This window comes from Theropithecus gelada, chromosome 9, assembly GCF_003255815.1.
Source record: "Theropithecus gelada isolate Dixy chromosome 9, Tgel_1.0, whole genome shotgun sequence".
NCBI lineage: Eukaryota > Metazoa > Chordata > Mammalia > Primates > Cercopithecidae > Theropithecus > Theropithecus gelada.
The window spans coordinates 45,638,511-45,662,542 of NC_037677.1; the positions used below are offsets into that span (position 1 = coordinate 45,638,511).

The following is a 24,032-nucleotide window of genomic DNA, read 5'->3' on the forward strand; positions in this document are numbered from 1 at the left end:
AGAAGCTCTAAATTTAAAACAATTTATTTGGGAAGCAAGAATTGCAGTTTGGGGTATACTCACATACTGGGTGGTCTTTGGTGTGTCTCAAGAACGGAGAGAAGGTTGGGATTTTTATTAGGAATAAAAATGTTGTAGTTTTGAAAGAAGACTCATCAGCACTTGAGAAGCTTTTGGGAACTGAAAACTGATTGGTGAGTGACAGTGGGAGGTGAAACAAGTCTTAGAGTCCCAGCAGGTCTTTTCAGCAGCTACTAGGTAAAATTGGTCTTAGGGTTACAGCAAGTCCTTTCAGTAGTTGGGCTGATGGAAAAATTTAATTCTTGGAGCAGGTGCTATGTGCTGCGAGTTCATTTTCTTCCTGGTTCCTGGACTCTGATTTAGTTGGATATGACAAGAATTACTCAATTTGTATAACCAGTTTTCAAGTATCTTACAGAGTAGTTTCGTGGCCCTAAAAATCCTCTATGCTCCACTTATTTATTTCTCCCTGCCTCCAAACCCCTGATCTTTTTACACTTCCATAGTTTTGCTTTTTCCAGAATATCATATATCTAGGATCATACAGTATGTAGCCTTTACACACCTACTTCTTTCACCTAGTAATATGCACTTTAGACTCTTCCATGTCTTTTCATGGCTTGACAGCTCATTTGTTTTTAGCATTGAACAATATTGCATTGTCTAGATGTAACAGTTTATTTATCCATTCACCCACTGAGGGACATCATTTGCTTCTAAGTTTTGGCAATTATGAGTAAGGCTGCTATAAACATCTGTGTGCAGGTTTTGTGTGGACATAAGTTTTCAACTCCTTTTGGTAATTACCAAGGAGCACAATTGCTCGTTTGTATGGTAAGCATATGTTTAGTTCTGTGAAAAACCACCAAACTGTCTTCTAAAATGGCTGTGCCATTTTGCAATCCCACCAACAATGATTGAGAGTTCCTGTTGTTCCACATCCTCACCAGCACGGTGTTGCCAGTGTTCTGGAATTTGGCTACTCTAATAGCATTCTAAATGCTTTTTTTACGCACTAGCCTGCTGAACAATGTCTCTCCATTTGTGGTGGAGCTGAGCTCAAAACCAGCACGAGCCAGCATCAGCCTGAGGATTCTTGGTCCATGGCCACATGGGGACATGCTACATCAGGAGAGTGGGAGGTGGCGGACACTGTGCTTTTCCCTTCAGATCCACCCTCAGGCCAACTCGTTCGCCCCCAACCCCAACGAGGCCAGATTCTCCCAGATCCTAGCTGCCTTCCTTATGAGTAACTGCTCTCAACTGGAGGGAAATGGCTTGCCCAGGGTTAGGCTGGCAAGGGCATCCTGAGACCAGGACATGTTGAATTGGGAATACAAAGGTAAGGTCAGGTTCTCCCTCTGGCTGGTCCTGCATTCCTCATTCTGTATATTGGACCTCAATATCACTCCTGCATGGACTTCTGCAGACTTCTGCCTGCCCCAGAGTCTGTGTTCAGGGAACCCACCATCAAGCAGTGAGTGATTCCACCTACCATCCTCTCCTAGCAGGGATGCAGCCTCAGTCTCCCAAAGAACAGACTTGACGAAGGTGGGCTGGGGGTATCCAGTCTCCCCTTTTTCAGGGGGCTACTCCTTGAACACCTTCTTGTGCAGCAGTGATGCCAAAGCTAAGACCTTTCTGGTGTGAAGAGACAATGTTCTGGGAGTGCATGTAGACAGAAATGCTAAATGAATTAAAAAAAAACATGGAGTTTTGGGGCCAAGGTTTGGCTGTGCCTTTTGGTAAAACACACATCATGGAAAGTGTGACGGTTTGGGGTGAACAAATCTTGTTTCTGTCACTTTCAAGTGGTGTGAGCTTTGCCCTGTTGAGTGACCTCTCTCTTGCTCATGTTGGCAATGGCAATGACAATGCCATCTTCAGAGTATTCCTGTGAGAATCAGAAGAGACTTATGTGTTCTGTGAACTACTTGGCATAAAAAGGGGTTCAAAAACAGCTCCTTTACTCTCTCTTTTCTGTTCATGTCCTAGGGTTTGGCCCTGTTTCGAATATAGTGGAAAATAATATCCCAGGTGGGCACCTCGAGGAATTGTCTTTCTCTGGAGCTCTCCTGGAATTGTGACTACAGATAATGATTTCATTCTGCTCAGAGTCCCCCGGACAGTGTCTTGATCATGCCCTCCCCCTCTGCATCTTACTTCCAGCAGGTGGAGAGTAAGCCATACTTTCACGTTGAAGATTACATCCCAGCAAGTCTGATCGAGAGGATGACCGCTCTACGGGTCCAAGTCGAAATCTCAGAGATGCACCGGCTCAGCTCTGCACTCTGGGGAGAGGATGCTGAGCTGGAGTTCTTGAGGGTAAGGCCTTCCTGACCTGGAGAGAGGTGTTGGTCTTCAAGGGAATGCAGTCAGCAATCCCCTCTGGAGCCTTCTCAAGGGGCCCAGGTGTGTGCAGACCCACAAGGAGGCACGAGCAAGCGTGGAGCTCTAAGAGGGAGGGAGGGGCAAGGAGAGGCTTCTGGAAGCAGCTGACATTGGAAATGACCCCAAAGAGGGTAGGATTTAGTGAGCTGGGGTGAGTGTGGTAGGGCTTTTCCTTATTTATTTATTTATTTTTTTGAGACGGAGTCTCGCTCTGGGATTACAGGTGCCTGCCACCATGCCCCACTAATTTTTGTGTTTTAGTAGAGACAGGGTTTCCCCATGTTGGCCAGGCTGGTCTCAAACTCCTGATCCCAGGTAATCCGCCTGCCTTGGCCTCCCAGAGTGCTGGGACTACAGGCGTGAGCCACTGTGCCCGGCCAAATCTTAGATCAACATTCCAGACACTTTCCTCCAAGCAGGGAGACCACGTTTCTTAGAGTTGACACATGGGACAGCAGAAGAACGAGATCAGAGCTTGAGCCAGAGAAAAGCCATTGCAAAACCCCAAGTTTGCAGCCCACCAGGCAGCAGTCCTCAACACAGCACAGCTGCTGTGGCCTGTGCACAGGGGTACAGCTTGAGCCCGCTGTCTCTTCACCAGCGGGGCAGAAACAGTGGCACTGCAGTACCCCCGTGTGGGCACACACAATGATGAATAGTCTTTGCTACTCCACAACCTCCCCTTGCTGTGGGCCAGGCACTGGAAAATGGAGACAAAAAGCACATGCTCTTTGTTCCCAGGAAGCCCCATGTCTTGTGGGGAGGATTGTGGTCTACCCACAGGCACACAATTCAATAAACGCTCAATGGAACAAGAACAATACCAGTTACTCTATGTCAAGATGTGGGGACCAGGGAGGGAGTGGCTACTGTGCCTATGCAGATACAGCTGGGGGGCAAGTGAGAGGACACTCGCAGCTTCCGCAGGACAGGATACAGGCTGGGCCATTTGATTGGGGGAGCAGTTTTAAAAGGAAGCTAGGAGATCTGTATATTTCTCTGTACAGAAGTCAGGTAGAAATATTCCGTCTGTGTTTTCTAGCCCTTAATTGAGGTGGGTACTTGAAAACAGAACAGCCAACATGAGGTCGGGCCTTTGCTTTTCAGCCGGTCATTTTGCAGAACTATCCCTGTATCTAACATAGTATAGCCTGCAAGCGTTTCGTTTGAGAAGCACTGGCAAAGCATGATCAGGACACTCCATAGTCCGGGCTGCACATGTGTTCCCTGTCAAGGGGACGAAGCATTCCCCTGATGAAGGACCAGTGGAGACTTCAAAGCCACCTGATGATGAGTGGTCACAGAGCCACAGGCCTGCAGAATCCAGTCTAGAGGCCAAGGACCCAACCCTGCAACAGACGCCTGCAGGATGGACGTTACCTTCTGGCCTCTGCCCAGACCCTGGCTTTGAGTGCTGAGTTCACTGTCAGGGTCCCTCGCTTCCTGGTTGAATGATGAAAAATGATTGTAAAAGAAACTACCAGGCTCAGAAGCAAAAATACAGGAAACCAATTTTTCCCCCATTCACAGAAAGCACTGAATAGATTTTATTTCGTTTACATGTAATCTTTATGGGTTTCAAGGAGCACTCTTGCTTTTGCAGTTCCCCTTGGTGGACTGGTTGATGTTGTTATCACTGGTGTTACCTGCCTGTGGTACAGAGAGAGAAACTAGACAGGGCTCTGTCATCACCCCCAGAGCACACTGGGAGCCTCTCATTAGGGTGAGGGTTTGTTAAAGGTTTTCTCCCCCTCCCTGATTATAAAAGTAAACATCTCCTAATAATTCTGCTGCCTGGAGATAGCACAGTTATATTTTGGTATATTCATCCTTCTCTGTTTGTTCTGTGCATTCCTATATATGTGTATATGCATATATATTTAAAATTAGCTTTATATTATATATGCACTTTTATGTATGCATATAATCCCATAAATCTAAACATTTGAAAACTTCTTTTGAATTAACGTATGTTGTACCCTACTTTTTTCTCTCAATGCTCTATTGTTTAACATATAAATAGTTTCCAATATGGGACTATTTAAAACGATACTGAGATTAGCATCTTTTACATATAAATCTTAGCTATATTTCTGCTTCATTCCTTAGGGATAGAATCTCATGAGTGGAATTACTGGGTGGAAGGTAATAAACATTTTGAACATTGTTGATACATATTGCTAAGACACCTTGCACTGCAGTCATTTCTGGACACTTTCCATCCCTTCTACTGGGCTATAAATGTCTGGAGGGTCCTGGATCCTCAGAGCCCATCACAGAGCTCAGTTACTACTCTACAAGCAATCACTGGATTATTTAGTTATAGCTCCTCATGGCTCTTGTTTTTCATTAGGAAAAGGAGAAAACCATTATTGGGAGGCTGCCTCTTGGCCCCCAGTTCACTAATGACTAACTCTGACAGTTCAGCATCTCATACTAGCAACAGACTGGGCAAAAGTCCATTTTGGGGAGCACTGAATACCATAGTCTGTCTGTAGATTCACAACTATGCTAGCTTATTAATCTCAGAATAACCTGTTTAAGGTGAATTCGGTGTTTTCCTAACTTCCTCAACCATGGAGCCATTTTCCTACATAGCTGTGGATTGTAATAGGTTATTAAAATATTTTTTTCTTGCTATTGAAATCATACTGGTTGTATCCTATAGTTTCTCCCACTTAGCACTACAACAAATGCACTCTCCTGATAATTACAAATGCTTTATAAATATCCTTTGCAAAGGCTGCCTGATAATCAATTTTAAGGCAGTACTGTTTTTAGGAAACCGTTTACTGCCAGGAGCTGGTTTCCCCAAATCACCGCACAAATCTGTACTGAACAGCATTATGAGAAGGGGTTGTCCTGATTATTCAGCATATTTTCTTAGGGTAGATACCCACAGGTGGAATTATAAGGTCAGAGAAGATGAATTCTGAACCCCTTGATGAATATCCAGAAATAACAATCCATTTGTTTTGAAGAACGTTCAATACAGCAAGGGTGCTGTGTGGCTGGCAGCCAGGAGTGCTTGGTCCCGTCTCAACTTTGCTGCCTGTTGTAAGGAGGACAGGCCTTGTAGTAAGATGGCCCAAAGCACATGGAGAGGAAATGACCCTTTGAAAGGACACCCAGCAATAGCAATCCAAACGGGGCCAGGAGAAGCATCCTAGGAAACTCCCTAGCAGACAGGGAATGGAGGTAGACTTCATTATTTTATTGTTTTGCAGATGAAGATGCCATTGACAACATTAAGTATATTCATCTATGTTTCCAGGCCTTTTGGATTCCCTGTATTTCAGTTGTTAAGAGTGAAGACTCAGGAGCAAACAGGCTCATCTTTCCATATTTCTATTCCTGGCTCCAAAGCAGGAACTTGGACAGATTACTTAGAAAAGGGATAGCTTCACCATCTCTGTGATTGTTCTGAAGATTAAATAATAATGAAATTATGCTGGGAGAGGCTTAGCATAGTGCTTTACCAGTAGGAATCTTGAGGTCCAAAGAACTGAAAAGTATCATATCTCTCTTTGTATAAACAATAAATTAGAATATAAACTAATACTAAACAATTGAAGAATTGTAAGTCTAGCAAAGGCGTCTTTATCCTAATGAGGACTACTTATTAATGCTTACTTTTTAAAAGAAATATCACACCGAATTCTTTAAAAACATCTACCTAGTTATCTTGGGGTGGTCCTGCTTTGTTTAACTTTAATCACATGCCCAGTCTGGCCACTGGATATTTCAGCACCAGCGCTCAATAAATACTGATTTGTATGATGATGAGGATACTGATTGATTATGATGACGATGATAATGATGATGATGATGATGACAGGGTCTCTCCAAAGTTAAACGAAGGAGGCTTAGGGTTCAGAAATGTAATCTGAACCTTGTGTGAAGAGCTGTGGAGTCTGCAGGCAGCATAAGCTGTCTGCACGGACTTCATCAATGGTGAATGGGCAAGGAGCCTGAGAAAGGAGCCCTCAAAAGCCATAATTTGTCCCTGTTTTTGTGACCTTGCCTGGGGGTGAGAGAGATTGGATAGGACATGTTGCTCTCTGGTTGGGGGTAGGAACGGGATACCAGATCTCAGCAATACAACCCTTCTGAGAGGGCTTCAAATGCATGGAGCAAGAGGTCCTGGCTGTGGGTCCCAGAGACACATCAACTTTCTGATGGGGACTGGCGTATTCCTGGTGAAGATGAAGTTGGGAAAGCCCAGGGTGGGAAAGTGACTGCCATTCAGGTGTAGAAACATTTGTGTTCATTTTATACTCTGGTCTCTTAAGAAGTTGGTGGCCTAATGTAGTCCCCAGCTCCAGTTGGCCCATGGCCCCTGGCAAAATTTATTCCCCTAACCTGGTAAACAGAGGCAAGACCTTGGGCTATGGGGACCCCCACGAAGGCATTGCTGCATGGTGAGGAGTGCCAAAGTGAATTGTCATTTTATCTGCAGTTCACAACTAATACTGGTGATCTGGAAGGTTGCTTTCTATGCCTCAGCCTCAGTTTTTCTATCTGTCATATAAGGGGGTTGGAACAGAAAACACTATAGACTCTGACACAACCAGGAAAAGAAATCTCTTACCATGAGATGTCCCAGAAGAGTATGAATTCTAAAAAACTTATTCAGAATATTATTATTCTACTGTGTTATTTTCATAATAACTGTGTTCTAAGTACTGTTTTAGGTATTCCATAAGAAAAGTATTCCTTGGGTTACAAAAAAAAAAAAAAAAAGGAAAATTCCATCATATCAGAGGTGCAGAGAAATCTGTACGTAGCAAATAAATCTGCTCGATCCAGTGTTTCCTAAACTTATGTGACAATCCTACTCTTTCTTTTCAGAACGCCTATCAATGTGTTTTGCATGGAGTGAATGACGTGAGGCCCATTATTTTAAACCATGTGCCTGTCTCTTCTAAATCAGCCTTTTTCTGCTCCAGGTCACTCAACAGCTCCCAGAATACGGTGTGCTGGTTCACCAAGTATTCTCAGAGAAGAGGAGGCCAGAAGAGCAGATGGCCCTGGGGATCTGTGCCAAAGGTGTCGTAGTATATGAAGTGAAAAACAACAGCAGAATTGCAACTTTACGGTTTCAGTGGAGAGAAACCGGAAAGATTTCTACTTACGTGAGTGCAGCTCAGTTGATAAATAACCTGCACTTCATTTTCCTCTAATTTGTTGGCCATTTAGAGGAGCAATGGGTCGTGGGTCACGTGGCTTTCTCCTGACCAAACATTCTCACAACCTGTCTGTTTGTTAACCTGCATTCTGATGCATTGAAGGATATTTGGAAGAAGTCTGCCAAGGGATTTTGGGAGGTCCTCAGGAGGCCATTTCTTCCCTACTATTCCTTGCCTGGACCCCCACATATCCCCAAGAACAGCCATTGGTCTAAAGGGCTACACTTCCCTTCTGGGTAAAGTTTTCTTAATTTGGAGACTCCATTAATGTTGAGAGCAAAGTTGGAGATGGGAAATGGATGTTGAGAGTGTAGTTTAGGTTGAGTGGAGCCTGAGAGGTTTGGAAACTTCTTCCTGTGTTTTAATTTTCCCTTTGCACACAATGTGCCAAGGCCTCTGGTCTGTCTCTGAGGACTACAGGTGTGCTACGGGACACTGAGGATTGCAAAATTTTGATAGATCTTAAAAGTTTCAAAGTCTATTTTTGGATAGAAAATCCCCATTAAGTATACAACATTTGGAATCTACTTGAACACTATTTGCATGCATATTTCTACCTCCTGAAGTGAGTCGCTCTGGCACTGTACCCTGGTGGCTGACAGCCTCTGCCTGTCCTGTGGTTGTTCCAGTCAGTACCTGTGTCACTTCAGTGATGATTTATTATAAAATATGAAGTTCTTTATCTTGTGGCCCATGAAAAAATATTTGTTTCCTATTTAGGTTTATCTATGGTTAAAAACATTTTCTGACTAGATCACTATTTGTATTATTATTTGATGTTAGAGTTTCCTGAGTAGAACATAATTGCTTTCATTCATTTTCAGGATGTTTCTTTTATTTCTTCCATCTTGGCTTTGAAGTTAACACATTGTCAAGATACAATTTCATAATAAATTATTGTTTGTTTTCAGGAAAGAAGCTTACATCTAAAAATAAATAATAATTGAGCACAATTTAATTGAGTTTATTCAACTGGTCCATATATTATCAGGAAACTGACTTTTTTTTCCAAATTATTTTGACCAAACTCAAATGAATTTATATTTGTGAATTTTTCAGAATTTTAGTTACTCAAATTACTTTAACTAAACTGAAAGATTATATGAAGAACTTTGTTTAATGAATTTAATACTACTACATTACTTATTTTTTATTGCATGTTTAATTGTTCAGATTTTTCAATGCACTATGCTTCAAAATATTCATAAAAATGCAGATAACCTAAAAAGTAATTTTTAAAAATGGAATTTTTTGAAGCTGTAAAGCTCAACAGTCCCCTTAAGTAAGTACTTTATGTATACATTGGTTTAACTTTTACAGGTATTTATTTCCCCCCCTACCAGGGGATTTCCTGATTAAATTAGTTGATTAATTTCTTGATTAAAACTGGGAAGTCATCAGGCTCTGAAGACAAACTTACTAGCTCAAAAAATACTTAATTAGGGTTTCCATTCTCTGATGATCATCCTCTTCCTTGGCATGAATAACTTATTTTTACAAAACAGTCATCAGATGAAGTAATGTCATCAGCAGCTTGCTGCAAACCAAGCATCTTATGCAGAAAATGACTTGAACTCTTTATGCTTCTGTAAGAACAAAATAGGGAATTCAGTGAATAATATGAAAATTAACTCAGGAAACTGGTCTTAGTTTTGCTTTTTAATACCTGAGGCCAAAATTCTTTAAACAATTACAGATCATTCATCTTGCCAGCCTGCACCAAAGCAGCAAAGGAAATAGAGAAAGATGACATTTCCAAAGAATATGATTCGTAGATGTGTTGGCATCCATGTGTGGTTTGATTGTTCAATCAAAAACTTGTTCCTTCTAGAACAATAAACCTATGCATGTTAGTAACTGTTCTTGGTTATCAACACTAGTTAAATCTCTGAAGAGAAATGCATAGAAACAGAAGCAGATACATGCTATGTAGGGCCCTCTTTATGAAAAAGAATACAAAGTTACAATAGATGGCATGAAAGAAATGTTTATTTAGAATGAGAAAAGAAATCACAAAAACTTTATGAATTTTTAAAAGCTGAACAAATCCTGCAGATATCACAAAAGCCAGCAAGTAATATTTTTATTAACTTCCTGACAATGTCTATAATACTTTTTTCCTTTCAAATTTTTAATGGCATACTCTGATTATTTTTCCGTATGATGAAACTTTTGTTATATAATTTTTTCTAGAGAGGATAGAAATGTAGTTTAGCTTTTCTTCTAGCGTGGTGGATTGAAATGTTTTTATTATTGAAATGATTAATAGGATGCATGAAACACGCAGCTTTGCACGAAACATTTTTGCTGTTTCTAGTGCTGCAACAGAGTTCTTTGCTGCAAATGCGTGAAACCTAACAAATTCTATTTCATGGGATTCCCATAAAATAATTCATATGATGTATAGATAATGCAGTATACACAATTATAGAGTATATCTGTGATAGGGAAGCATTTCAATTGGATGAGCATTTTTGAGAACTAAATTACATTTTTCATTTCTGATGAGTGCAAAAACTTCTTGTAGATCAGCTACTGGCTCTGTATAGCTCATGCTTCCATCGGGGGCTGGGTGTTATAGAGCATGGTCAATTTCATCTGGCTGCTGGCCCTGCAACTTTCTGCTGAGATTTTAGGTGAGTTAGACAAATGGAAGGAGTATTCTGGGTTGGCTAGCAATAAAGCAATTCTAGAAGAGCCTTCAAATCACCTAAATAAATCCAACTAAATCTAAACAAAGTGTATCCCCATCTCAACTTCTTAGAGAGATCTGGTTCGTATCACCCAATACCACCTGGTGCGAAGGTAAGTGGCAAGGAGGGTGTGTCCGAGTAGAAAGAGTCAGTGGTCTTAACCAACTGGGGTGAGAACATCTTACTTTCTGCGTATTATAAGACCATGTGAATGCATTGCCAGGGCTCCTCCCAGGAGGTGAGGGCCCTGGAGCTTCAGTTTCATTAGCTTGATGGCAAATCTCCCCTGCCTAGAAAACTATTATTTGTATTTGATACAAAGATGTATCAAAACAAATAATCAAGCAGGTGAACAAATAGCAACAGAAAAAAAAAAAAAAAAAAACTCCTAGGGATGAAAAACATTCAAAATGGTAAACTGATGCTTTGAAACCAGCATGTTACAGAGCACCTGCTATGAATTAGGTGTGTGCAAGAGTAATTGCGATTTTCGCCATTACTTTTAACTGCGAAAACCGCGATTACTTTTGCACCAACCTAATATGTTTATACTGCAACCACAGAAGTGTAAAGAAGGGATTTCATGCTGGTGCTGAAAACTCAGAGATTGGAGTTATACATCATCGTATACATCATTAGAGCAGCAGCTTGCCTATGCGAAAGTTTGCGGATAAGAATTTTCCATTATATGATGTTATCAAAATGGTGATAAATAGAAATAAAATCCAAACCACTACAGTCAAGACTGTTTTCACCTTTATGTCAAGAAATAGGATCAACATTCCACTCTGGTGTTTGATACCTTGGAGCACTGGCATCTGAAAGGAGAGTTTTGCTGAGAGTTTATAAGCTGAAAGAAACTTTGGTGTGTGTGTTTGTTTGTATGTGTGTGTGTGAATGATCCTCCCTTCTCAGATTTGTTAAAAAATAGTTATTACATTTTAAAAAGTGATTTATTCTTGCAAGGCACAGTGGCTCATCCCTGTAATTCCAGCACTTTGAGAGGCTGAGGAGGATCACTTAAGCCTAGGAGTTCGAGACTCGCCTGGGCAACATAGTGATACCCCTGTCTCTACTTAAAAAAATACAAAAATTAGCTGGATGTGGTGGTGCCTGCCTGTGATCCCAGCTACTTGGGAGGCTGAGGTGGGAGGGTTGCTTGAACCCAGCACTTTAAGGTATCAGTGAGTTATGATTGTGTCGCTGCACTCCAGACTGGGTGACAGAGCGAGACCCTGTCTCAAAAGAAGAGTGACTTGTTCATATAAAAAGTGCTTAATATCTGGATAAACTTAATATAAAACTATCAGGATTGCATGAAAGACTATCAGTGTGTACTGATAAAGTGTTTGGATTTCAAGCAAATATTCAACTTTGAAAAAGTGTGGATAAAATGATCTGTTGAGTACTAAAGAATTATTACGAGTAGTGGAGCAGCATTTATGAATGCTTGAGACAACACCTTATTTAAAGAAATACTAGTTATAGTACAGTTCAATTGGATTCAGAATCCATTCGTATTAGCACAAGGAGGCTTAGCACTATACTTGTCAGTAAAAGTAGAGTATATAGAGAATGAGCAATTTATCTAAAATTAAGTTAATTGTGAAAAGGAGTTTCTCAGAGAAAAAGCAATGAATATTTATCTGCCTTTTGTTGATATCTGACATGCGTGAATGGAATTTCTTGGAAATGGTGACCATCAGGAATTAAAAGAGATTAGCCTTAAAGAGGATCAGGGGTTTCTGGGAGCCCTTTCAAGCATAAGCCCTGTTTCTATAAAGTTATCTTTATAGGAGCAAGCTGAAAGTTCTTATTGAAATAGATAGAATACCCAGAATGAGGATTTTATTTGGAAGTTTTATACGAATTAATATTTAATACCACCTATATTTATATTTTATTGTTCTTATCAGAATAATATATTGCAAAAATTTATATCTTTCTCATAAGGCTCTATACAGGTAGGCTCATATAGGTCATCTTCCCCAGTTTAGCCCAGTGAGCTGGACAAATACTATCACTTTGTTTGTGGGCCTTGAAGGTATAATGTGGGGAAGCATTTCTTTGTGGTGTGACCTCAATTCCTGTGGCATTTTGAGGACTCTTGCTTTTTTATTTTTCATCTGCAGAATAAAAAAAGTGATAGAATCTCTCTTATTCTGTAGTTGTGAAGACAAAATAAATTCATACTCATAAAGCATTTAGAACAGAATCTGCCACGTTATAGGCAGAAATATTATAACACACAGGTGTTTTTATCTTTTTCATAACCCGACTAGTTGAGATTTTGTCTACAACTTCTTGGAGTTTGTACAATAAAAGCAATGGGAGTACTTAGTGGCTTTTCATAATGCACACTGAGGGTTAGGTTCCATCCTTGCTGAGGTCGATGTACCTGACCCACTTCATGTTCTCTTCACCCAGCATGCTCCTTGGAAAATAGTAATTGTTTGATAAACAACTTGATTGATGAATGAAGAAAAAACTAAAAAGAGGGATTTCCTTTACGCCAAGAAGAATATCAGGCCATAGTCAGACAGCATCTGCCATGCACCCGTGGATGCCTGCTACAGGATGTGGAACTGAGGGACCGAGCATTTTCTTGCAGTTGTGCATCAGTGGAGAGTTGTGGATGATCAGTGTATTAAAGTCTGTGTTTGCTTCCTTCAGCAAAAAAAGTTCACCATCACAAGCAGTGTCACTGGGAAGAAGCACACGTTTGTCACGGATTCAGCCAAGACCAGTAAATACTTACTGGACCTCTGCTCAGCCCAGCATGGATATAATGCACAGATGGGTTCTGGGCAGCCTTCCCATGTTTTATTTGGTAAGTAGAAGCTATATTCCCCATATACACTGTGACAGTTTGTTATTTCATAAAATAATTTGTATAAATAGAAACAATTGATCTGGGTACCTCTAACAGAGTTGTAAATCTCTCTAATAATGGCAGAAATACAATAAAAATGAAATATAGTTTTATTTTCTCATGTTGGCAAGCACTAAAATAAATAACACTGGGAGGGTAAATTAATATGATCTTTTCAGAGTGCAATTGGAAATATATATCAAAAGCCTTAAAAAGTGCATGTCCTGTTGGCCCCATAATTTTACTTGTAGCTAGATATTTATCCTAAGATAATCAATATAGACATACCCAAAAGTTGCTGCCCATGGACGTCTACTAGGGTGTCGTTTATGACAGTGACCATTTGAAAGTAATCTAAGTATCCAAACATAGAAGACCAGATAAATAAACCAAGAACATCTATATAAGTCAGACAGTAAAATCAGTTTCTGGACACTGATGATACATGAAACTACATGATATGGTGCTAAGTGAGGAAAAGGAAGTTATAAGACTGTATCTAGCTAGCACTGTCCAATGACACTTTCTTCAATGATGGAAATATCTGCATTGTTCAGTGTGGGAGTCACTAGCAATGCAGACCTATCATTAACAAAAGTTTTTGGAAAAGGAATTCGAAGGAAAAGACTTTATTCCCATTACAGTCTGCAAACCCAGAAGGCACAACCTGGGTATAAAACAAAGGTGTGTTCTAGAGAACAAAGAGAGGGTTTGGCTTTTATAGAGAAAGTTCCCACCTAGGTTCCCAATCAAGTTCATTTATGCAAATGAAGGATTCAAACTTGCTTAGTTCAGATTGGTTGATGTGGTGCAGTTCTGACTAGCTGAAGTAGCTGAGCTCTGATTTGAGGAGGCAGGTGAGCTCTGATTGGTTGGTTCAGGTGAGCTCTGAAAGTCCCAATGTTAAACAGAAGGGTGGGTATTCAGGGAACTCAGAGTACCTGTGTGACCTCTAATCAGCAAATGGCTGCTTGGCTCTGTTTTATTTATTTATTTATTTATTTATTTATTTATTTATATTTTTTAGCTTTTAGTTTTTATTTACTTATGAAACATAATACAATTTTGGACAAAAGGTAACAAATAAACATTGAAATTTCAATGGCTTAATACAGCAAAAGTTTGCTTCTCAGGTGCTTCTTAGTCTGGCTATTTTGCAGCTCTCCTCCAGCGACTTGGGGTCTTGGCTGCTTCCATGGAGAGCTCCATTATCTAGAACAATTACTCCAGAAAGGAAAGAGAGAGGTGTAAAATTGCACAAGATGTTTTAAGAGACAGACCCCAAAGTGACTCATATTCCTTTCATCTGCATTTCATTAACAGAACATAGTCACACGGCCCCCATGACCACTACAAGAGGGGTTGGAAAGGGAGGAGTTCCTGTGTGCCCAGGAAGAGGAAGTAGTGTAATGATACACCATGGTCCTTGCCATAATGGCTGTAGCCATCTACTGTATCACCCTTAATTGAGAGTTTGGTATTAAATTCATAGCAGGACCAGATTACTGAAGAGGCAGAGTTTGTAATTTGTGTTTAGATTGGAATCCTTGCAAGGAAAAACACTAAAATGTTTCTGCAGTACACATAATCTAGAGATCAGGTGAACAGCACGGTGACCTGAATGCAGCACAGTTGAAGATTACCTACCAACAAGAATGACAAGGAATGTCCTATTAAATAGCCCTGGAAGCACCTGTACCAATCAGGAAGCTATTTGCTGCTACTTAGCAATTACAGTGAGAAATGTAACTCATCACATTCTCCTACTTTTGGTTGCTTAGCAGATCTTTTGCTTACTGTGCTTCTAAATTCAAAAAATATAAATACCCTTGTTTTGCCAGGACCATATCTTAAAAATTTAAGGTACCTAGTATGGTAGGATTTTTTTTGCCTGAACTTATTTTTTTCAGAAAAATTTCAACTTTTATTTTAGATGCAGGGGGTACTTGTGCAGATTTGTTACATGGGAATATTATGTGATGCTGAGAGGTTTGGAGTATGGATCCAGTCACCCTGGTAGTGAACATAGAAGCTGATAGGTAGTTTTCTAACCCACCTCACCTTCCTCCACCCTCTATTAGTCCACAGTGTCTATTGTTTCCATATTTATGTCTATGTCTGATCAATGCTTAGCTCCTGCTTATAAGGAAGAACATGTGGTATTTGATTTTCTGTTCCTGCATTAATTTCCTTAGGAATTTGGCTTTCAGCTCGATCCGTGTTGCTGGATACAAAACCAATGTACAAAAATCGGTAGCATCTCTATATACCAACAACATCTCAGGCTGAGAGTGAAATCAAGAACACAATCCCACTTAAACAATAGCCACAAAGAAAATGAAATACCCAGGAATACAGCTAACCAGGAAAGTTGAACAATCTCTGCAAGGAGAACTACAAAACACTGCTGAAAGAAATAAGAGATGACACAAATAAATGGAAAAACATTCTATGCTTATGGATTGGAAGAATCAATATTGTAAAAATAGCCATACTGCCCAAAGCAATTTACAGATTCAGTGCTATTCCTATCAAACTACCAATGTCATTCTTCACAGGATTAGAAAAAACTATTCTAAAATTCGTATGGGACCTAAAAAGAGCCTGAATAGCCAAGGCAATCTATTTTAAATTTGGGCCCAGTTAGCTGCTCAGAATCCATCTTGAGGTACTGGCTCTTTCAAGTTCACATTTGTTCACACTATTGGACACTTCAAAGGTGGCAACAAGAACTGAGGGATTAAATTTTCAATGTTATTTAATTTTCGTCCATTTATATTTAAATTTAAACAACCACATGTGCCTACTGTATTGAATAGCACAGTTATAGATAGACACACCACACTAATTTGGTTAATATTAATGTATTTTAAGATAAGAAAGAATACAGAAATGAACTACACCAAAATGTTACTTGTTATTACCTTTGGGACTTAGGTATGCAGGCATGACTGTTTTCTCTGCGATACTTTTTCGATATTTATTAAACTTACAACAATGAACATGTATTATTGTTATAACTAAGAGTGAGACTGTTGGTTAAAATGGGGCACACATCACATAAGACAAATTAATATTTATTGAGCATTTACGAAGTGCTATGGAGCTATTTACTATTGTTATTACTAACTTTTCTGGTGTTATGCTAAGTACTTACACTAATTACCTCTCTTATGTTCATAATTTATTGTTTTCTCAAACTGCCCTGGTCAAGCAGCCCCAGGAGGCGTATACCAGCATTATGGGGAGGAGCAAACTGAGACTTGGAAAAGTTAAATAATGTGCTGGCTGCTTAGTGGTGGGCTAGTCAAGGTTTGAACCTGTGGCTGTTGGGGCCCGGCGCCTGTACTACGGCCTTTTATAACCAGCCAGAGCATGGAATTCAGTGCTAGAGAGACTTGGTTTTGCACACTGGCTTTACCACAGCTGCTGTCAATCTCTAAGCATTAGTTCTTCTTTGGTTACAAAAGGGAACAATATAATACAGTGGTTTACACCCTTCATGTTCATAGCATGGTTTCTGGAGCTGCAGCATGCATGTCATCTGGGAGCTTGCAAAGGATGCAGAATTGCAGGCCCCACTCCAGACCTTCAGAATCTGAATCTGCCTTTTAAAAAGAACCCAAGTGATTTGAATGTACATATAAGCTTCAGAAACACTGATTTGGAATGTGGCCTGTGGAGTCCGGTAGACTGAGGGGAGTGCCACTTTCTAGCTGTGTGACTTTGGGCAGCTCACTTCCCCTTTCAGAGCTGGAGTGCCCTCATTGGCGCATACAGACCATCCTGTCGGTTTGTGTTGTGCTCCAGCGGGAAGGTGCGTGCGTGTAACATTTCCAGCTCAATGTCTGGTGTTTTGTGCTCAGTGCGAGAGTAGTAATGGTGGCTCCTGCTCATGGGGGTTTTGTTTAGTGCCAGCCAATTCATGTGGGAGCTGTGTCATTGGGCCCTGGGGCTGGCCCAGGAGTTGGGGTCAACTGGGAAACAAAATTGCTGAACTTTCAGATGCAGAACCAAACGCAGAAAATTATGGTAGCTTATTTTATTATTTGCAGCAGAACCAGATGAACATATAAACATTTCATTGAAACCACAGGCTGGTGGTTCCAGGATATTTCCAGGGAGCTGGAGGTGACAAATGTAAATTAATTATACCTGACTTACCTGCTGTTGCTGAGAACAGCGTGTGAAACACCATTGATATTGCTTTTATTGCCTGATTTCAGTGACTGTAAAATATTTATAAAGATTTCATGAGCTCACTTGTAAAATTAGTCCTTTCAGGCCTATTTGGCTTGTAATAGGCTGTTTTCTCAAACTGCACATTCTACCGTCTTAGGAGTTTTTAGGAATCTAACATTTATTTGCATTGAAAGGATGAGTTTAGACAAAGTTTCCTTGCCTTTTAAAATATTTCTTCATTTTAGAAACTCTCTCTGCAGACACCCTTTTCAGTGATTACATGCAGCTGAGAACTGGCCACCTCCAGCTCATGGTCCCACACATCCCTCAAGCTCAGGGCATCCGTAATTGATCTCTTCCTCTCACACGCCTCTCTTTGCTATGATATCTGTCTTGTTCAAATGGGTCCACCCAGCCTCCCTGCAGGAAACTGGGAGTGTCTGGGCCTGCACGCTCTCTTCCCACCCCACTTGTCACCAAAAACAGAGAGAGAGCAATGTCAAAGCTGGGGGAACCCAATACATGTCATATCCTTGAAATGGAGGCATGTCGCATAATGGACTTGCTGCTAGTACTCATGTCCCGGATAATTGTCCTTCTCAGCCTTCAGAGTGACCTTTCAAAAGGACCAATCAGATCATTTTCTTCCATACTGAAAACTTGTTAATGGCTCTCTGCTGTCTGCAGGGACAAGCTCAAACTTCTTCTAGAATGGCATGCCAGACACTTCCCACTCTGCCCCCAGTCCTGCTGTATTCTTTGCCCTGACTCTTCCTCTCTGGCCTCTGGCTGTTTTTCATGCCAGCTTGCAGGCTGTTCAGCACACCAGGATGACTCAGCTTCCAGGGCCTTTGTGTCCAGCATACCCTCTGCCTACAGCGCATTCCCAACCCTTTCCTGGCTCAGACCACCAAGATAAGTCCGGTAACCTCCTCCTTGAAGGCTTTCCTGATTGACTGCCCCCAGGTGGCTCTTCCTAGGTGGATGGACCACTCCCTCTGCTGTGCAGACTTCTGTCTTCTCACCTGTATTATTCTGCCACTTTTATTTGTGGATATGTCTGCCTGTAGTCAGCAGTGGACTGGGAGTTCCACAAGAACAGCTCCAGCACAGAACAGAGGTGTGGTGTGTCAAATGGGAAGCAGTTAATACGTGTTTTTTGATGAACAAATGGACGATTTGCGTGGAATTACAATCATTTACTGAACCCTTCCCATTTTTGATATTTAGTTCACTTTTTGTTTTTAAGTATTATAAATAATATGATAAATATCATTTGAATAAATATTTTTCTGTATTTTATATCATTTCTTTTAGTTAGATCTCAGAAGCGTAATTGCCGGGCACCAGCGATGGGCATTTTTAAGACTATTGCTGTTTTCGCGAGTGCCATTCTCAAGCCCAGTATTGTCTTGCCTGTTTTGTTGCATCCTTGCTGGAATAGATATCATCGTGTTTATCTTTGTTCATTTGATAGCTAGAAGTGATTTCTCACTGTGGCTTTATTTTGCAGTCCTTTGATTTTTGAGCAGTTGAGCACTTTCCAAGTGCTTCTTAGTCACTCTTCTGTAAATTGTCTCAATAAACATATTACTTTATAGTTATATTTGGTTCTGTGGGGAGAAAAGATAGATCACTGAGCTTTTACAAATGCATAATTTCAGGACTAAATAGGCAGGATCTGTCAGCCTTGCAGAGTGGGGTCCATGGGCCTTTGCTGAGCTCTTCTCATGGGTGGCCTGGGGGCTGCAGGAATGGTCTTGGCCCTTCCCCAAGAAGGCGGCAAGACTGCAGATTTGCAGTGGGCTGCCCAGAATCTTGTCCTGGGTGTCTTTTCCTCGTGGCCCTTGGCTCTGAGTATATCCTGTGCCCTTGTGACACTGTAACTGACTTGGACTTTGCCCTTGACATCCAGATGGATTCAGCCTTATTTCCCTAGTGCCACAATTATGCTACGAGTCACCCACAGCAGGGAACAGAAACGGTCCACTGTCCTCGGCTCGCTAGTGGCTTTGGGACATTCATGGCAATACTTCCTTCCATTCTTGAAAGGCTGTCTGCTTTTGGCTCTACCACCTTCCAACAAATCCCCCCTCCACTGTTTGTCTACCCAGTTAGCCCCATGAAGCTGAGGCCTAGCGATGACACTGGCACTCACCGGCAGCCCTGCCAGCCCACAGCTGTAGACTGAGTCCCTGATGCTGAGTGCTTGGCACCCAGGTTCTCATTTCCTGACCTCACTAAGCGGCCCCTCTCCTGCTAACTGAGCTTCCTCCTCAGGCTCCAGGCACTCTCCAGCATCTCACAGGCCCTTGAGCTCGCTCTCCTCTGCTGACTTCTGTGAGTCCCCTGCCTCTAAGGGATGGCTCCTTCCTGTAATCACAGTCTCTGAACAGTCTTGCTTCAAACCAGCTAAACCTCTCTGAGCTGAGACCTTGCCTTCACTCTCTGCCTAGAATATCCCCCCGTGTGTTTTAATATCCATCATGATTAAGTCTAAGGTGACTGTCCCTTTGGGCCCTGAAGAAGGCTGGGCGTGTCTCAGATCAATCTCCCCTGCTGCTGTCATTGTCTTTGTGTCCTCAGCGTCCCCATTTTCCAGCGTGGACTGTGGAGTCTGCAGGTTTGAGTGTGAGTCTGCCCTACCGCTTACTGGCTTTGGGACCATGAGCAAATGATTAACAGTCTCTTAGCCCCAAGTTCCATGATCTATAAATTGTGTATAATAATATCTACCCCACAGGGTTATTGTGACGATTAAATGAGACAGTGCAGATAATGTGCTTCCCCCGATGCCTGGCACATAGTAAGCATTCAGCAAATATTAGTAGTTGGTGTTGACATTACTGCTGTTGTTGCTGTTTCTGAGCAAGCCCTAGCTCTGGAGTAAGATACTATGCAATTTGTGCAAAAGCTGCAGGTCATGTTTAATTTACTTATATTCCTTGATTGCTTTTTGCGTACTGTATGTGAGTCATGTTACCATAATGCCTCATGCATGCAGAAAATTCTCAAAAAGTTTTTTTAAAAATACTGGCTTTTTCAGTGAGCACAGCCCTGGCAAGGAACCAGACACCATTGTAGGGAAGAGAGGGGGGTCTGTTTGAAGAACTATATGCCCATGGATATCCTTGAAAAGGAGGCACTTCACCAGGCTCTAGAAGTGCATGTGCACACACACATACACACACAGAGAAACCAGGAGCCATACCACTACCATGTGTCTGGCCATTCTTTCCTTCTTGGTTTTAGCAAGGCGCAGATGGTCAGAATGTAGTCATCATTTTCCTTTCTTAAAATACTAACTTGGCTTTATGTAAAGCCTCATTAACTTAAAAGCTCTATTTTTCAAATCCCAAATTTTTTTATGAACAATGTGAATAGGGAAATGGGGAGTTAATCACATCCATTGTCTTAAGTTCAAGATTTCATCAAAGTTATTTATTAAACATTTCTACATGAAAGGATAAAGGCAACTGTCAAAGCTGAGGGGACCCAACACATCTCATATTATATTCCAGGAAATAGGACCTTGTATTAAATATGATTACCAGGGCAAACTAAGCTGTGTAGAGATTAAAGGTTATACTCCACACAGCAGAGCCTAATCTTGGGATCCCAGGGGATTTGGAGGAACATTTGTTATAAGAATGTTTGGGAGGACAGATCTGTAAAAGCAGAAAGCAGAAAGGGATGGGGCAGCTGATTTCACAGGAGGCTCTGCCAGAGCCCCACACACCCGCAAATGCTCTAGGGTTAGCACCCATTTAAACAGGCTCCTTGGCTCTGTGTCCTGTTAGTCACAGGGGGGAGAGAGAGCATCTTGTCTCTTCCTTCTTCTGTTTCTGAGGTTTCTTTCATTAGCAAGTGCTAATTAGGAGAACTTGCATTCCCAGGGATAATCTCAGGAGACAAAATAGCAGCAGAAAAAGAAAGGAGGAGGAGAGCGGGGGCCCAGTGATATGTTACAACCACCACAGCAATGGATCCAGCATCATTCTTGTGTGTGTGTATGTCTATCTTTTTCTCCCCAAATTCAGACCATGATAAGTTTGTGCAAATGGCCAATTTGAGTCCTGCACACCAGGCCCAGTCTAAGCCTCTCATTTGGATTCAGAGATTGTCATGCTCAGAAAACGAGTTGTTTGCATCCAGGCTTCAGGACGCTGTAGGAGGCATGTTGAGTACATCACTGGATAACTTCAAAGTGGACGGCAGCAAGGAGGCTGGAGCAGAAGGCATCGGGCGCAGGTGGGTGTGACACATTTGTTCTCTGGGCTCAAACCACCATGTGCTTGATACTCTGCAGTGATCTGTATTGAAGATTTTTTTTTTTTTTTTTTGAGACAGAGTTTCGTTCTTGTTGCCCAGGCTGGAGTACAGTGGGGTGATCTTGGCTCACCACAGCCTCAGCCTTCCGGATTCAAGCGATTCTCCTGCCTCAGCCTCCCAAGTAGCTGGGATTACAGGCATGCACTGCCACACCTGGCCAATTTTTGTATTTTTAGTAGAGATGGGGATTCTTCATGTTGGTCAGGCTGGTCTCGAACTCCAGACCTCAGGTGATCTACCCTCCTCGGCCTCCCAAAGTGCTGGGATTACAGGCGTGAGCCACCACGCCCAGCCAAGAAATTGTTTAAAGAATGTTAGATGTCTAAGAAAAGTATATATTTATTGGGTAACTGTCAATCAATTCCACAGAGATTTACAGAAGGCCAGCTATGGGCTAAGTCTATGTTAAACACTCTAGGACAAACATCTCATTCCTCCTTCTATGATGCTCCCGTCTTTCGGTGAAGAAAGAACTACATGATAATACGAAATTGGAGAGGACAAATAAACAAGTTGCAATGAGCCTATTTGGCCTTATTATCAGCCAGGTGCTGTTTCGAGCATGCGTACACGTCAACTAATTTAAGTCTTATGACTCCGTTAAGTGTTTCTGTTGTCCTCATCACATCACAGAGAGAAAACCCAGGGGTTAGGATTTGAACACATGCAGCTGGCCTTAGAGTCCAACTCCTAACCTCTACACCATGCTACCTTTCCTATTGATGAGCTGCTTATCATTTAAATTTGTATGTAAAAATAATGGGCTTATAAATGCAACTTCACATGACAAAACAATGATTCATAAATTTAAAAATAGCCTAGGACTTGGATTACATTTACACTGCAATTTATAGAAATAGCACAGATTCCCAGGCAGCATATGACCAATGAAGGTTTCTGCAGGATCTGTTTTTTTGGGATGAGTTTTCCAGCTACTTCAGCAAGAAGGTATGGATGATTCATTTGAACTGAAAGTCTATGTGTGTATCTATAGCTATACCTATATCTACATCCATGACTATCATCTTAAAGTAATTCTTAGAAAATTATTGTCCCCAATTCTGTTGATGCAAATATACATTGCTGTGCATCACAAACTAAATCAACAGTGGTAAAGCAAAATGGTTTCGAGCATCTATTGCTATGTAACAAACGACTGGATTAGAAATTTCACAATGAACTGGATTAGAAATTCAGGCAGGACTTAGTTGAGGGATTCTTCTGGGCTTCATGTGCTATTGACTGGGGTCCAGCAGATGTTGGAGTAGTCTAGAGGATGCAAGATGACTTTGTTCACAGGCTGGTTCCTTGGATGGTTGAGAGGCAGTGCTCACGGAGCCCCTCTCTCTCTGTGAGTAGTCTCAACTCCTCTCCCTGTGGGGTCTCCAGCAAGATTCTGCATGGCAGGAGGGCTCCAAGATCCCAAAAAGAAGCTGCCAGTTCTCTTCAAGTCTAGGCCTGAAGCTAGCCTGGTGTCACTGCTGCCATAATGTCAGTTAAAATAGTCACAGGTCAGCACAGATTCAAAGGGAGCAGAAATAGGCTCCAGTTCTTGATGTAGGAGTGTCCAAGACCTTGTGGACATCTTTCATCTGTCACCCAAACTGATGGTACCTTATAGCACTTCATTGTTTAAAAGGCAGAAGAAGCCATGACTGACTCAAGGCCACCTTGAGGATGTGTTTCCCGCAAAGCATCCTTCCTGAGAATGGTGGCCCTTCCAGCGACTGGCCAGTGGTCATGCATAGTAGGGGCTTTTCAGTATTGCATGGTAGCTGGCCTTCTTGACAGAAAGCTGAATTGGTGCCCTCCATACAATTCGGTATAACTCTAATCTTGGTTTACAAATGCCAAATTTTCATGATCCTTAATAACTCACATCAGAAGTTACTGGTAACCCGTGGGTGAAAAGGGAAACCTAATTACTAGGCTTTTGAATTCTTGGAAGATTCCCCCAACCCCACCCCCAAGAAGCACAGCTTGAGACACTGGTTTGGGTGTGGGTATGTTTTTGTGGAGCTGATGCCAAGAAGGAGTGAGCGAGAGAGTGAGTTGAGGAAGCAGGCAAAGTGTGGTCACAGCGGTGGGGGTCACCAGGTAGCTGTTGAGGGCAACCAGGGCTCAGCTCCACAGAGGTGTGCAGAGGCCTCCTAGAACTGCAGGACAGGAGGCAAACACCGTGTACTGGCTCCTACTTCCCTTTGGTCGAAGGATGGGAGGCCTGGACTCTCCCATGCTTTTGGGTAAGGTGGGAATAGTGGCGGTGGAGGAGATGGCCCCCAAGATGGACAAGAATCTCTAGAGCAGAAACAGGGCCACACCTCAGCCAGTATGCTGTCAGCTCAGCTGAGC

At 41.8% G+C, this 24,032-nt stretch overlaps 1 protein-coding gene across 2 annotated transcripts in view; it reads left to right on the top strand.

Annotated features, from left to right (window-relative positions):
* FRMPD2 (FERM and PDZ domain containing 2) overlaps positions 1 to 24,032 on the top strand; it is a 125,631-nt gene that overhangs the window by 67,761 nt on the left and 33,838 nt on the right. The window contains exons 13-16 of one of the 2 annotated variants that reach the window (XM_025396643.1): positions 2,191 to 2,346; positions 7,362 to 7,547; positions 12,968 to 13,124; positions 21,389 to 21,599. In XM_025396643.1, coding sequence (XP_025252428.1) covers positions 2,191 to 2,346; positions 7,362 to 7,547; positions 12,968 to 13,124; positions 21,389 to 21,599 — 710 coding nt within the window. The remainder of the gene's footprint in view (positions 1 to 2,190; positions 2,347 to 7,361; positions 7,548 to 12,967; positions 13,125 to 21,388; positions 21,600 to 24,032) is intronic. The other variant, XM_025396644.1, reaches the window with a different exon arrangement.